The 14,892-nt window shown below is 36.7% G+C and overlaps 1 protein-coding gene across 1 annotated transcript in view; it reads right to left on the reverse strand.

Moving 5' to 3' along the window:
* Positions 1 to 7,104: 7,104 nt before the first annotated feature.
* TINAG (tubulointerstitial nephritis antigen) overlaps positions 7,105 to 14,892 on the reverse strand; it is an 83,598-nt gene continuing 75,810 nt past the window's right edge. Inside the window, exon 11 of the mRNA XM_019457449.2 lies at positions 7,105 to 7,752. Within this exon, the coding sequence (XP_019312994.1) occupies positions 7,618 to 7,752 (135 nt within the window). The 3' untranslated portion in view covers positions 7,105 to 7,617. The remainder of the gene's footprint in view (positions 7,753 to 14,892) is intronic.

Genomic DNA, 14,892 nt, shown 5'->3' on the forward strand with positions numbered 1-14,892 from the left:
TCACTGCATTCAGAAAGATTTTCTATGTTTAATGAGTTAAGAAACCATTTGTGGTAAACCAAAAGAAAGTTATACACTTTCTAAAGAAAAAAATGTTAATGATTTTTGTAAATAGAAACAAAACCTCCTCAAAATATTATATATATAATATATATAAATTTTAAAAAAATTGGTCAGTAAAAATTATTTACTCCAGCCACTGTGCTAGGGCTGGGAATTACATGAGTTTATTCCATGCCCTCCGGGAAATGATACTGTAGTGGGGGATACAGGGAAGTAAAGCAGGAATGACAAAGTAGAATAAGTAAAAAGCAGATTTGTTCCAAAACGATGCTTTCGATGTTCATTCACTTAATAATTCATTTAGCAAACATTTGTTGTATATAATCTGTGTTTGTACTGTTCACAGGAATACTGAGGAATAAGACATAGTCTTTACCTTAGAGCGACTTATAGTTTACTGGATATCATCTTACCAAGCTCTTGTGATGATCAACATACACAAAATATGTTCTTAAAATTGGAAGATTTAACATTTATGCTTTTGTCATTCCAAAGAAAGTTGTAGGTCAATGACTTGTACAGTTTTGATATCCCTGATGCAAGGATTTAAGTACTGCAAAGTATGACCCAGTTGTGAGAATAATTATGGCATATACTAAAAGAAAGCCACCTACTAACGCTGACCTATAAAGTAGGGGTAATCAAGAGGGAATCTAGCTTTGTAAGATTTGACTGACCTGAAGAAAAAGTGAGCAGTCTAGAAAGATGATGGCTCTTAGTCATTAACCAGAAGTCTATGGGTCCCCTTGGTGGCTCAGTCCATTGAGTGACTGACTCCTGATTTCGGCTCAGGTCATAATCTCACAACTGTGGGATCCAGCCCCACACTGGGCTCTGCGTTGAGTGTGGAGTCTGCTTGAAATTCTCTCTCTCTCCCCGCACCCCCCGCTCAGCTCCTCCCCCATGTGTGCTCCGTATCCTGATGGCTATTTGATTTGTAAGAACTCTCATGTACAAAGCTGAGCTAAGGGAAGGATGCCATATGCTGATATCTGAAAAGAACTCGTTTTTAATTATCACTATATAAATTAGCATTATATTCCATTTATATACCATTCTCTCTAAAAAAAATCATCATCTATAACTTATACAGTGGAGGATTGGAATTATTGGTAGCTTAGATTCTAAGATTCCTTCTACCATAATTATCATAAGGGTAATGACGATATTGGTGATGATAATAGCTATCATCTATTTACAAGTGACTCCATGACAGGAATCACACAAAATACTTTGCACATACTCTCAATTATGGCTCATGACAGCAAGGGTTATAAGTATTTACAACTCCACTTTAAAGATTCAAAAACTGAGTCTCAATGACTATAATTTGTTGACAGGGGGCTTCCAGCATCTATCTTACTGCCCTGCAGAGGAAATGTCCCTGGAAAGAAGCCATATGGAGTCAAACAGAGCTGAGACCTTGAGAAAAAGACAGATTGCTAATGGAATCATTTAAACACCTGGAACCAACCATGTGTAAAGCTAGATCCCCCTCTTGGTCACCTTCATTTCATAGGTCAATGTCATTCCTTTCTGGCCTAAGCTAGTTGGACTCAGGGTTCTGTACCATACTATCAAATGAGGTCTAGTATGAAGAGTTGGACATTCACAACCCTCTTGAGATGTATCCCTCACAGACAATAATTTTTGTCCTTCACTGGGTAAGTGTAGGAAATCTTTGTAAGGATCACTGGAATCTTGGGCTGTCCTTAAAACACGCTTCATTGAAGCACAGTTTTCTCACATATTTTAGTGATATTAATACACCACAATCTTGGGCTTTCTATACCAGTGCACTGTCATAAGACATTTCAGACTGGCTCAGACCTAAGGTACACCCAGCCTCAGACTGATTTCTGAGAGCAGCACCAAAGCTGATTTGTAGATAAAGGTAAATGTTCCATCAGGGCGCCTGGGTGGCTCAGTCGGTTAAGCGTCTGACTTCGGCTCAGGTCATGATCTCGCGGTTCGTGAGTTCAAGCCCCGTGTTGGGCTCTGTCCTGACAGCTCAGAGCCTGGAGCCTGTTTCAGATTCTGTGTCTCCCTCTCTCTCTCTGACTCTCCCCTGCTCATGCTCTGTCTCTCTCTGTCTCAAAAATAAATAAACGTTAAAAAAAAATTTTTAAATGTTCCTGCCATATTAATACTCAGAGATTAGGGTATACCAATTTCTCCCTAAAAGCTGATTGTGGAACTTATCATTCAAAACTGTATTTAGGTCGGTGTCTGCCAAAGTTCATTTTGTGAAAAGAGTAATTTGTGAGATAAGACAGGGCAGGAACTGTCCCTGAGTCTGTGGTCATATGTGGAGCCACTGTATCTAAGTATACTTGTTGGTCACTGCAGAAGAGTACCTGGCCAAGGTGAATGAGGACTGAATCCAGGTACTGCTTTGCCAGACTTTACAGTGGCCTGTGAACTGTGAATCTTTAAAATGGTGGCTATAATACAAGATGAATCTTAAATTCTATGCAACTAGACAGACACTTATTCCCCTTACGATCTCAGAAGAAACAAAAACAGCTTGTTTTTACAGGGGTGGTGGTTAGAGAGAGGGGACAGAAGATAGAGGGAAGAGTATTGCCAGCCACTCTTTTTCTAAATAATGGGAGTTTTACTGGTGGTGTCTCAGGAGAAATCCCCCTCTATTGGATATATCTGTCAATGACTTTTTAATTATTTCTATCAGATATGGTAGCAAAGTGATGTTCAATATTGTTCATGGCTTAAGATAGAAAAGCTTTCTCCCTTCATTCAATCATCCATTCTTGATAGCATTAGACTTTTTTTTTTTCTTTTCCACCTTCCTTGACTTTTCTGGGGAGGGAATGTCTGTGTGCCCTTTCTGATTTGGTGGCACCTGACAGACTAATGCTTTTCTCTCTTGAAACATTTCATAAAATGGCAGTTTGTGAGATAAAACTCACTTTTTCTTCCTTTTTGTTTATTTTGAAAATGGAATCAACTTCCACCCAAAGAAAAATAAGTGTCTTGAGATCAGATTACCATAATCAGATTAATTACCATAATTAAAACAACATACAAAATCCCCAGAAATTACTGGGAAGAAAATGGGAATTTTTCCCTATAGGGAATATAGTATATTCCCTAGAGGTCAAAGAGTTTAACAACAACAAGAACAACAACAACAAAAGCACATAGCATCAAGCATTTCAGTACTTAAGATACATGTGTTAACAGAGGAACTGAGTTCATGAGCTAATCAATCACTGGGAAACTGTTCTTTACGTAATCTTAATTTCCATATCTATATGGAACTAATCAAATATGTATTTTTTGTGTTTATCTTCTTATTTGTCCTTTGCCTTTACTCTATTCTCTTCTGCATCTGGTAAAGGGTAAAATCTGGCCCTGACAGCTTAGTTTAGTTTCATAACCTCCTGTATCGGTTATCTTTCAGCAGCATCAGCCAGTGAGAAGCAATGATGACAGTTTGGAAGGTGTGAGCAAGGGATATGCCTCAGTGTTCATCGCCCTTCCTTTCTGTCTAAGGTGGCAAATGGGCAATTCCATGTCTTTTCATAACTTCCCCTCCCATCGTACTGGTCAGTCATGTTTCCATTTGCCAGCAAGAAAACCAGCCCCTAGATTCCAGTAGTCACTGCTTGACTTTCTTCCTTCGGGGGATGATGACAGCTTCCCACTGTTGTTCATCTTGGACTTGTTCACCATCCTCTATTGTCTTCTCTGCTCCTCCATTGCCTATGTAACCAATTCCTTTCATTATATTCCTTCTGTTAAAAACACTTACAAGAAGTTCCCTTTCTTTTCAGGTGAATACCAAATTTAATTCCATTTTATGCTTCTCTTTTCACTTTATGCCTTAAGACAATTTGTGAATATGTATTTTAAAACCTGGGGAAGCCTTCTCATTGTTTACAATAGAATGAGATAAGACTCAAACATTGTAAAGCAGGACAAGGCATGAGCTCTATCTTCAAAGTCTTTCCCACTTCTTTCTTGAGTACGTTTCTTAATGACACCCAAAGAAAAAAGCATTATTCAACTGGGTGGAGAGAGCAAGTTTTAATTCAATGTGCCATATTGGAACGATCTCCTCTTTTTCCAGGAAACACTATACACAATAGCAAGTTTCAACTGGAACCCACAAAAAGTGTGTAAATGGCACAAACTTCTGATTGAACAGGAAGAAAACAAGGTCATAGTAGCTCACAGTGTTATCCAATCTGAGATATATTGTTCTGGATGAGTTAAGTAATCTTTATGAACAATGTTTCCCTCGTATACTCTTAACACAAAACAAAAAGACTACATATATACAAATAGACTGGTACATATACAAATATGCACCAAACGTGAGGTCTTTCTCATTGCTCATTCCAAGCTGAGGCAAGTAGGTATACCCATGGGCCTAGAAAGCCACAGTAAAGGAGAAACCATCCAGTCATCAATCAAATCAATTCTGCAAATAGTCCCAAGAATTGGTGAAATACTATGCCAACCACTATTTTCTGAAGGTTGATTCAGGGCCTTTGGATAATAAAGAGAGCCAAACATGCTCTTTAAAGTTATAAAAATGAGGGGCCCCTGGATGGTTCAGTTGGTTAAACATCCAACTTCAGCTCAGGTCATGATCTCACAGCTCGTGAGTTCAAGCCCCGCATCGGGCTCTGTGCTGACAGCTCAGAGCCTGGAGATTGCTTCAGATTCTGTGTCTCCCTCTCTCTCTCTCTGTTCCTGCCCCACTCACATTCTCTCTCTCTCTCTCTCTCTCTCTCTCTCAAAAATAAACATTTAAAAAAAATTTTTTTAAGTTGTAAAAACGAGAAGAAGCATCACTCAGAGAACGACACTGACTCCACAAACCTCAGGAATAGTATTTTCCTTGTCTCACCGGTGTGCTTCTGTCCCAACTAGTCTTGGCCTCTTTAGATCTTAGTCTTACTGCTGGAAAAACATATCTTGTGTCTTCCTATGGGGCTTACTATTGTGATATTTTCTTTGTTTTTTCTTCAAATCTCTGGGATTAATTTCATTATCAATTGGGATCCTCAGAAAGGTGGTAAATTCTAAAACAGCACAATCTAGGCCTATAATCTAGACTCACAAACCACAATGAGAAAATCAATTCCAACAACTTTTATCCATTTACCTAACAGGGAAAAGGTTGTATCAACACATTCCCGTAGGTGTTTTTACTAGCGAGGTTAGTCATCTGGCATTTTAATGCATTGTCATTTGTTATTTCCTTAGTCTTTATCATCTGAAGAATGTTTTAAAATGTGTTAACACCTGTGGCAGAGACACATCACCTCACCTGTGCCATTTCAGTGGCCATCAGCCTGACATCCAACACCAGAACTGCTTTTCTTTGCCTGTTGGTTTTTTTCTTAACTGCACAACCTGCCAGACCAGACCAACCAGGAAATTCATGGCCTTGTGGAGCAGTGCTCAACCAACACACATCCTTCCTGGGTGAGATCAGAACACATTACCTGTGGTACCATCTGCTTGGTAACATAGCCTGTGTTGTCTGCCTTCGGTGATCCTACATCACTACCCACTCTCTTCAGTGTTCCCTTCCCTGCTCTAATTATGTGCACTCAAACCTTTGCCTCAGGGGCTGCTTCTAGAGGAATCCAAACTGAGACAAAACCAGATTATTTCTCAGCCCACTGGGGTAAATTTGGCCAATCCTAACAAGGGGAATCAGTCCTGTGGGTATAATCTAGGGGGGAACTACATGCATAGAACTGCTTCTGATGAAGCTGCAATGATTAATGGAGAAAGAATCCACAGCTACACTCACTGTTCTGTGCTCGGCTTCCTTACATTTTCAACTTGTATGGCTTATCTAATCAGGACACCTTTGGGCACAAAAGCACAGAAAAGTTCCACAATGAAAATTCAGATGACAGAGTGTCCAGAAGTTGAAGACCATGGATAGCCCACCGTTGTAATAATAATTGGCCATGCTCACTTACTGATCAGCTTTGCTTTTTCATTTATGAGTTTGCCATTTAAGATGCTAGTGAATTATTAAAAGATTTTATCCTTTCCCAACCGTTATGAGGATGCTATTTTTGTTTCTCTGACTATAGAGAACTAAAATAAAAATTAGATGCAAATTAGTGCCAATTTAGCTTACTTTTTAGAATCTCGAGTACTGAACTGTGAAATGGTTGTGATAAAAGTCTATTTATTCTTTCTGACTCATGGCATCAGGTTGCTGTTTTCAGGGGTAAATATGTTATATTTCCAAATACAGCTTTGCAACTCATTTTAAATAGACCTTATACAAAGTGTACTGGCTTCTAAAATTGTGTGTGTGTGTGTGTGTGTGTGTGTGTGTGTTAACACTCTACTTCCATTGTTAGCCTCTAAGATTTCCCATTACTTAACCAGTGATGGGGTTCAGGCCAGAATATGCCACTTTGACATACAGATTACTTTGAATTAAAGTTGTTTGAGAATAGCCAGTACAATGACACTCCTCTCTGTCCCCCTGAAAAAAGCAAATTAATCTCCTATGTGAAAAATACCCTCCTTGAACCAGGAAATAAACAGACATTCTGATCACCAGGGATGGGATATTCAGGGCTGAGCAAATGATGTGAACAAGGTCTGTTTAGTTTCTTCACTAATTAGTACCCAAACTTAGGTTTCTTTGTCTTGTCAATTCTTCAGAAATTTATGTACGTACGTATGTATGTATGTATGTATTTATTTATTTATTTATATTGTCTAAGAGGTATAAAAGCTGCCTGCTTCAGTCCCCTGTTTGAGTCTCATATTCTTATGGGGCCCCTGTATATACATAATTCCATTTGTTTTTCTGTTGCTCTGTCCTTTTTAATTTAATTAGTACACCAACCAAAAGAACCAAGAGAGGAGGTGTGAATTTTCCCTCCCAGACACCAACTTCTTTAGAGCACAGGCCATTACACAGTATAATGAGTAAACTACCATAAAGAATAGTTATTTCCTATGGAGAGTTACTTTCCTTTTTAGTTAAGATTGCAAGTTAGGTTAAGACAAATGAAAAGAAACAAAATGTTAGCTTTTTGAGAGAAACAATTAATCTATTTCCATTGCTTTTGGAAAATTATCAGCAAGATTTGAATAAAGACAGCACTATTTGCCTGAAAACAAAATCATGAAAATGGTAAATTGGTATTTCCATTGCTTTTTTTGGTCTGAAATCCTCATTTGTTAAAGACAGAAACTACTTCATTTCTACAAAGGAATACCATGAACTTTTAAGACAAGCACTATTACACTTTTGTGAACTATCAAAGTCAAAAAGAATACTATCTTGAGAGGAAGAAAAAGACAGCCAGAGAACCGTAAAGCCATTTAGCTACTCTGCTGTCCTCTGTTAGTGTTTTTATATACTTAGTGATATGAAGGAAGCAGAAGCAGGGAGCCTGGGGTGAAACAAGAAAATAGGCACATTATAATAACAATGTGGAGAGACAAAGATTCCACTGTCACAGAGAACCTTACTTTGCTTAATTTCAATTTGAGGGGTTACTTAAGTGCACGGCCTTATGGAAATTTAATGATATGTTATGGTTCATCTGAACTTGTCAGTTGGCCCCAAGCTGCGATAATCAACTTTTCAATGTCAGATTCATTTACTCCTCGAAGAATCCTGAAATAGCCATTCTCTCCCCATGACTTTCCCCAGGAATTGGCAGCAATCTGCAGAAAAGAGAGAGAGAGAGAGAGAGAGAGAGAGAGAGAGAGAAGATGAATATCATAGTTGGGTATTTAATCCTGACTATAAAAACACAAGGAACTCATGTAGCTTTAAATACTTTTGACTTATTATAGATCACAATTATTAAGAGCCTAAATATTTTCTAAATAAGAATAAAACAGTTATATTATTTATCAGTTACTTTAATATGCATGCACACTCAAGTTCACAATAACTAGACTTGGTATAAAACCTCTCAGTTCCCATGCGTATAATGGTAACATATATTTGTAATGCCATATCAAAAGATGTCAGACAAGCTGCAATTATAGTGTCTCCTATGTGATTTTCTCTGTGCTAAGCACCAGGGGAACAAAGATAAATAATATCTTATTCTGTGTTCAGGGAGCTTAAGCTAAACTAATGAAGGACAACAACATAAGCCAAGTACTCGGGTAGAACTATGCACAGGGTGCTACTGAAGACAGCTGAGGGGCATCTCATTTATTTGGGTGGTTCAGAAAAGTCATCATGGAAGAAGTGCTATATGTGATCCATATTAAAACCTGGGAACAAATGAACCAGATAAAAACAGGAGGAAAGGAGATTCAGGTAAAGGAAAACAGTAAAAGCATAAACAACAGCAAAGCATGGAGCAGCATGAAGCCCTGAAATGAAGCAATGAAATTATTGTAATTAGATCATAAAACAGAAGCAGGCTGGTGGGTTATGAGGCTGAAAGGGAGTTAAGGAAATACATACTGAGAAAATAATGGTGAAAATGATGACAAGGTCTTAAGGTACTTCCAGTAGGAGAGCAAGGTGGACAAATTTATATTTTGATGATATTACTCCATGTGATATGAGAAGGATGGATTTAAGAGGGTAAACACAAGAGGCAGGGAGACTAGCTAGTAAACTAGCCAGTAAGTCTGATGTCTTAACAGGGGCGGGAGGACTAGGAAGAGAAATAGAGAAAGTATTTGAGAAATATTCAGGAAGTAAATTCAATAAGAATTAAACATTTTCTTTCTACTTTTATTTTTTATTTTAAAATATGAGATTAACTAAAAAGTTAGACTAGGTCCAGAATGTCTCCTGGGGTTTAGAGCTTGCCTGAATAAGTGTTTGGGGTAGGGGGTGAAAAACATTAATGGAGTATATAACGATTAACCTGAAGACTGGAAGGGAGTTAGTCCATAAGTAAATGTAGCAGAAAAAGCCCTGAAGGATATATTCCCAAAAGTGGGATTACTGGATCATATGGTAATTCTATTTTTTAATTTTCTGAGGGAACTCCAAATTGTTTTCCATAGTGGCCACACCAATTTCCATTCCCATCAACAGTGCATGAGTGTTCCTTTTTCCCCACATCCTCGCTAACACTTGTTTTCTCCCGTCTTTTTGATATTAGCTATTCTAACAGGTGAGAAGTAATATTTCATTGTGGTTTTAATTTTCATTTCCCTGATGACTAATGATATTGAATACATTTTCACCTATCTACTGGCCATTTGTATTATTTCAGGGAGAAATTGTCTATTCACGTCTTTTGCCCATTTTTAGTTGGATTATGTGTGGTTTTTGCTATTAAGTTTCATGAGTTCCTATATATATATTTTGGATAGTAACCCCATATCAGATAGATGGTTTGCAAATGTTTCCTCCCATTGGTTGCCTTTTTAGTTTACTTACTGTTTTGCTAGGCAGAAGCCCTTGTTCCACTTGTTGATTTTTGCTTTTATCTTTGCATCTTTGGTGTCATATCCAAACAATCTTTGCAAGGATCAACATCAAGGAGATTTTCCCCTGTGTTTTCTTCCTGTATCTTTGTAATTTCTAGTCTTACATTTAAGTCTTTCATCCATTTTGAGTTCATTTTTATGAGTGGAGTACAATAGGGTTTCAATTCCATTCTTCTGCATATGGTTAAACACCTTTCTCAACACCAGTTATTGAAAAGACTATCCTTTCTCCATTGCCTCTTCTTGGTCTTTTTGTCAAATATCAGTTGATTATATGTAAGTGGGTTTTTTCCTGGGCTCTTGATCTTGTTCTATTGGTCCGTGTGTCTATTCTTATGCCAGTAATGTACTGTTTTGACTATTAAAATTTTGAAGTAAAATTTGAAATCAAAATTTGTGATGCCTCCAGTAATCTTTCTCAGGATTACTTTGGCAGTTCAGAGTCTCTTGTGGCTCCAAACAACTTTTAGGATATTTTTCATTTTTGTAAAAATTGTCATTGGAAATTTGATAGGGATTGCATTGAATTTATAGATGGTTTTGGGTAGTATGGACATTTTAACAATATTAATTCTTTTGATCCATGAACATGGGATATCATTTCATTATTTGTGTCTTCTTTAATTTCTTTTATCAATTTCTTATAATTTTTATTATACAGATCTTTCACATCCTTGGTTAAGTGCATACTAATACATATTTTTTATTTTATCATAAATGAAACATTTTTTAGAATAGTTCACCATTAGCATATAAAAATACAACTGATTTTTGTATGTTGATTTTGTATCCTTCCACTTTGTTGATTTATTAGTTCTAATAGTTTTTTTGATGGAGTCTTTAGGATTTTATATATATATGATCATATCATCTGCAAAGAGAGACAGTTTATTTCTTCTATTCTGATTTGGATGCCTTTTGTTTCTTTCTCTTGTCTAATTGCTCTTTCTAGGACTTCCAGTACTATCTTGAATAGGATAAGAGTGGACATCTTTGTTTTGTTCCTGATCATAGGGTGAATGCTTTCAATCTTTCACTATTGAATTTGATATTTACTCTGTGTTTATCACATATGGCCTTTATTATGTTGAGGTATATTCCTTCTAAACCAAATTTTTGAGATTTTTTAATCAGTAAAGAATGTGAATTTTGTCAAATGCTTTGTCTATATCTATTGATATGATCATATAATTTTTATCTTTCATTTTATTAATGTAATGTATCACACTTATTGATTTGCTTATGCCAAACCATACTTACACCCCAGGCATGAATCCTTTTGTTCACAATTATGATCACTTTAATGTACTGTTGAATTCAGTTTGCTAGTACTATTTGGGGGGGGGGGATTTTTGAATCTTTATTCATCAGGGATATTTTATTTTCTTGTAGTGACCTTTTCTGGCTTTGGTATCAGGGTAATGCTGGCCTTGTAAAAAGAGTTTCAGAGGGTTCCCTCCTCTTCAAATTTTTGAAAAAGTTTGAGAAGGATTTGGTGTTAATTTTTTAAATGTTTGCATTTAAATTCCAGTTAGTTAACATACAATTTAATACCAGTTTCAGGTATACAATATAGTGATTCAACACTTTGATACAACACCTGGTGCTCATCACAACAAGTGCACTCCTTAATCCCCATCACCTATTTTCCCATCACCCCATCCGCCTCCCCTCTGATAACTATCAGTTTGTTCTCTATAGTTAAGAGTCTGTTTCTTAGTTTGCTCCCTCCCTTTTTCCCCTTTGCTCATTTGTTTTGTTTTTTAAATTCTACACATGAGTAAAATGATATGGTATTTGTCTTTCTCTGGCTGACTTTTTCCTTATCATAATACTCCCTAGCTATAAAGCAAATGGCAAGAATTCATTCTTTTTTCATGGTTAATATTCCATTACACATATATAGCACATATTTTTTATCTATTTATTGATGGACACTGGGCTGTTTCCATAATTTGGCTATTGTAGATAATGCTGCTATAAATATTGGGGTTCATGTATCCCTTTGAATTAGTATTTTTGTATTCTTTAGGTAAATACCTAGTAGTGTAATTGCTGGATCACAGGGTAGTTCTATTTTTAACTTTTGAGAAGTCTCCATACTGTTTTCCCGAGTAGCTGCACCAGTTTGATTTCCCACCAAACAGTGCAAGAGGGTTCCCATTTCTCCACATCCTCACTAACATTTGTTGTTTCTTGTGTTGTTGATTTTAGCCATTCTGATGGTGTGAAGTGATATTTGATGGTAGTTTTGGTTTACAGTTCCATAATGACTAGTGCTATTGAGCACGTTTCATGTACCTGTTGGCCATTTTTATATCTTCTTTGGAACTAAGCGTATTCAGATTCTTTGCTTGTTTTTAATCTCATTATTTGTTTTCTTGCTACTGAATTGTATGAGTTCCTTAAATATTTTGGATATCAACCCCTTGTTGAATACATAATTTACAAGTAATTTCTCCATTCCAGGTTGGCTTTTATTGTTACTTTTGGTTTTGTTTTTGTCTTGCTGTGTGGAAGCTTTCTAGTTTGGTGTAATCCACTTATTTATTTTTGTTTTTGCCACTTGTGCTTTTGGTGTCCTATCCTGGAAGTCATTGCAAAGATCAATGTTAAGGAGTGATTCCCTGTTGTCTTCACAGTTTCAGGTCTTACACTTAAATCTTTAACCCATTTTGCGTTAATTTTTGTAAATGGTGTGAAAAGGAGGTCCACTTTCATTCTTTTGCTTGTGAATACACTTTTCTCAACATCATTTATTAAAGATATCCTTTCCCCAGCCAGCTGTCAGTTAGGCTATTTTTTCTGAGGTTAACCTATCATTTAAAAAGCTCTACCATTTTTAAATTTTCCTTTTTATCATTTACTTTCAATTGTTTTATTATTAAATGCCTGGGCATAGTTTTTTTGTTTTTTGGTTTTTGGTTTTTTTTATTTCTCCTTCCTGGAGTTTATTGAGCTCTCTGAATTTTTGGGTTCATGTCCTTCAGTTTTGGAAAACTATTGGCTATTAAGTTTTTAAATATCGGGGCGCCTGGGTGGCTCAGTCGGTTAAGGGTCCGACTTCAGCTCAGGTCATGATCTCACGGTCCGTGAGTTTGAGCCCCGCATTGGGCTCTGTGCTGACAGCTCAGAGCCTGGACCTTGTTTCCGATTCTATGTCTCCCTCCCTCTCTGACCCTCCCCCGTTCACGCTCTGTCTCCCTCTGTCTCAAAAATAAATAAACGTTAAAAAATTTTAAATAAATAAATAAATAAATATTGATTCTGACTCATTCTCTCCCTCTCTCTCTCTTTCTCTCTCTCTCTTAATCCTTCTGAGAATACAATTACGTGTCTGTTAAACTGTTGATTGTGTCCTACCCTTTGTATTCACATTGTTCTGTATTTCCTTCTTTCATTGTTTTTCTCTGTGTACTACAAATTTCATTGACGTTTATTTAAGATCACTAATTCTGTTTGCCATTTAACCCATCCAGCAAGTTCTTAATTTCAAACATTGCACTCACAAATTCAATAATTCATTTATATATATATTTAAGTCCTTTGTTAAAAGTCTCCATCTTTCATGGGGCACCTGCATAGCTCAATCAGTTAAGCAGCTGACTTCAACTCAGGTCATGATCTTGTGGTTTGTGAGTTTGGGCCCCATGTTGGGCTCTGCACTGACAGCTTGGAGACTGGAGCCTTCTTTGGATTCTGTGTCTCCCTTTATCTCCACCCCTCCACTGCTCACACTCCGTCTTTCTGTCTCTCAAAAAATGAATATTAATTTTTTTAAGTCTCCATCTTTCATCCATATTTTTAAAATGATTTTTACAATGGCTCTTTTAAAGCCAACATCTAAAGTATTATCTATTGATAGTTTTTCCCCTTAGTTATTGGTCACATTTTTCTCCTTCACATATTTCAGAATTTTTAAATCTAAGCTGGACATGTTGTCCTAATAATTATAGATTGACCTGGGTATTATTTTCCTAAGAAGTTTAGCCCTTTCTTCTCCTAAAGAGATATGGTGAGGAATTAATCACCTCAATTTGTGCAGAAACTGAGTCCGCTCAGGGCTGGAGATGAGCTTTCGTTAAACTCATTCCACTCCTGGTTTTCTTCCTATATTTGGGGTTTATGCCTATGATGTGTGTGTTTCAGGCTCTCTTCCAGTGGGACTCCTACTACAATATCTTCAAGGCTGCAGATTTCACTCTGCCTTCTTATTCCCCTCCTTAGCTACTCACACTGTTCTAGCAACTTATTAAATATTCCATGGAAAGAGATGGCTTTGTGTTTGGGGTTCATCTAAATTCTAATTCAGCTGGATTTTCTATCTCCCAGAGGTCTCTCTCTCTCTCTCTCTCCTTATTTGAAATGTAACCTTCAGCTTAAACCCAGACCTACCGAATGTTCACAGTATGGAAAATTGTCCCCATATTCAGCTCTCTCGTTTCTATAAAAATATGGTTTGGTATCTGTCTTTCTCTATGTTTTCACTCTTACGTGGTTCCTGAGAAACTTAACAGGAACCCATGGGGGAGGGGAAGGAAAAAAAAAGAGGTTAGAGTGGGAGAGAGCCAAAGCATAAGAGACTCTTAAAAAATGAGAACAAACTGAGGGCTGATGGGGGGTGGGAGGGAGGGGAGGGTGGGTGATGGGTATTGAACAGGGCATCTTTTGGGATGAGCACTGGGCGTTGTATGGAAACCAATTTGACAATAAATTTCATATATTTAAAAAAAATAAAAATAAAATAAAAATATGGTTTGGAAAATTAATTCTGATACTATTTTCAACTTATTTAGTGGTATATATGGCTTATTGTTATGTATTAAATTTTACTCAGTAGTGGAAGTCATCTACTTTTTAAAATTTTAATTTACTATATCATAGGACTACATGTAAATATTTTAAAATGTTCATATATAATTATGGGGCAATAAAACTTTTCTGAACTTCTCAGTGCCCTTACAAAAAAAACCTCTAATCTACTGGTGCACAAAGGGTGTATATGATATAGAGACACAGAATATTTGCTTTCACTTCTGCCAGAAATATTTTATCTTCACATTCAATGAGAATTAGATCTGTAGCCATTTGTCTAGTTAATTGATCTGATCCAAAAGGGTAATAAAACTTCTCTTATCTCCCCAAGAGGGCCAAAGAGTCAGAGACCAGACAAGGTCTTAAATTAAGCCCCATGGTGCCAGGAGTACTGGAATATTATCTCTCTTGGTTTTTACATGTTAAAAAAGGATGAAGTTCAGCATTTGGAGACATTATCTGTATTCATCTGACCCTTGCAAAGACATATTTATATTCCTAAGGGAAAGGGTAAGAACATAGGACCCTTTCCATCCCATTTTAATAGAATATTTTTTTTTGTTCCTTGCAGAAAAGGAGGAG

Source organism: Panthera pardus, unplaced genomic scaffold (assembly GCF_024362965.1).
Source record: "Panthera pardus isolate Hobbes unplaced genomic scaffold, ASM2436296v1 HiC_scaffold_17, whole genome shotgun sequence".
Taxonomy (NCBI): Eukaryota; Metazoa; Chordata; class Mammalia; order Carnivora; family Felidae; genus Panthera; species Panthera pardus.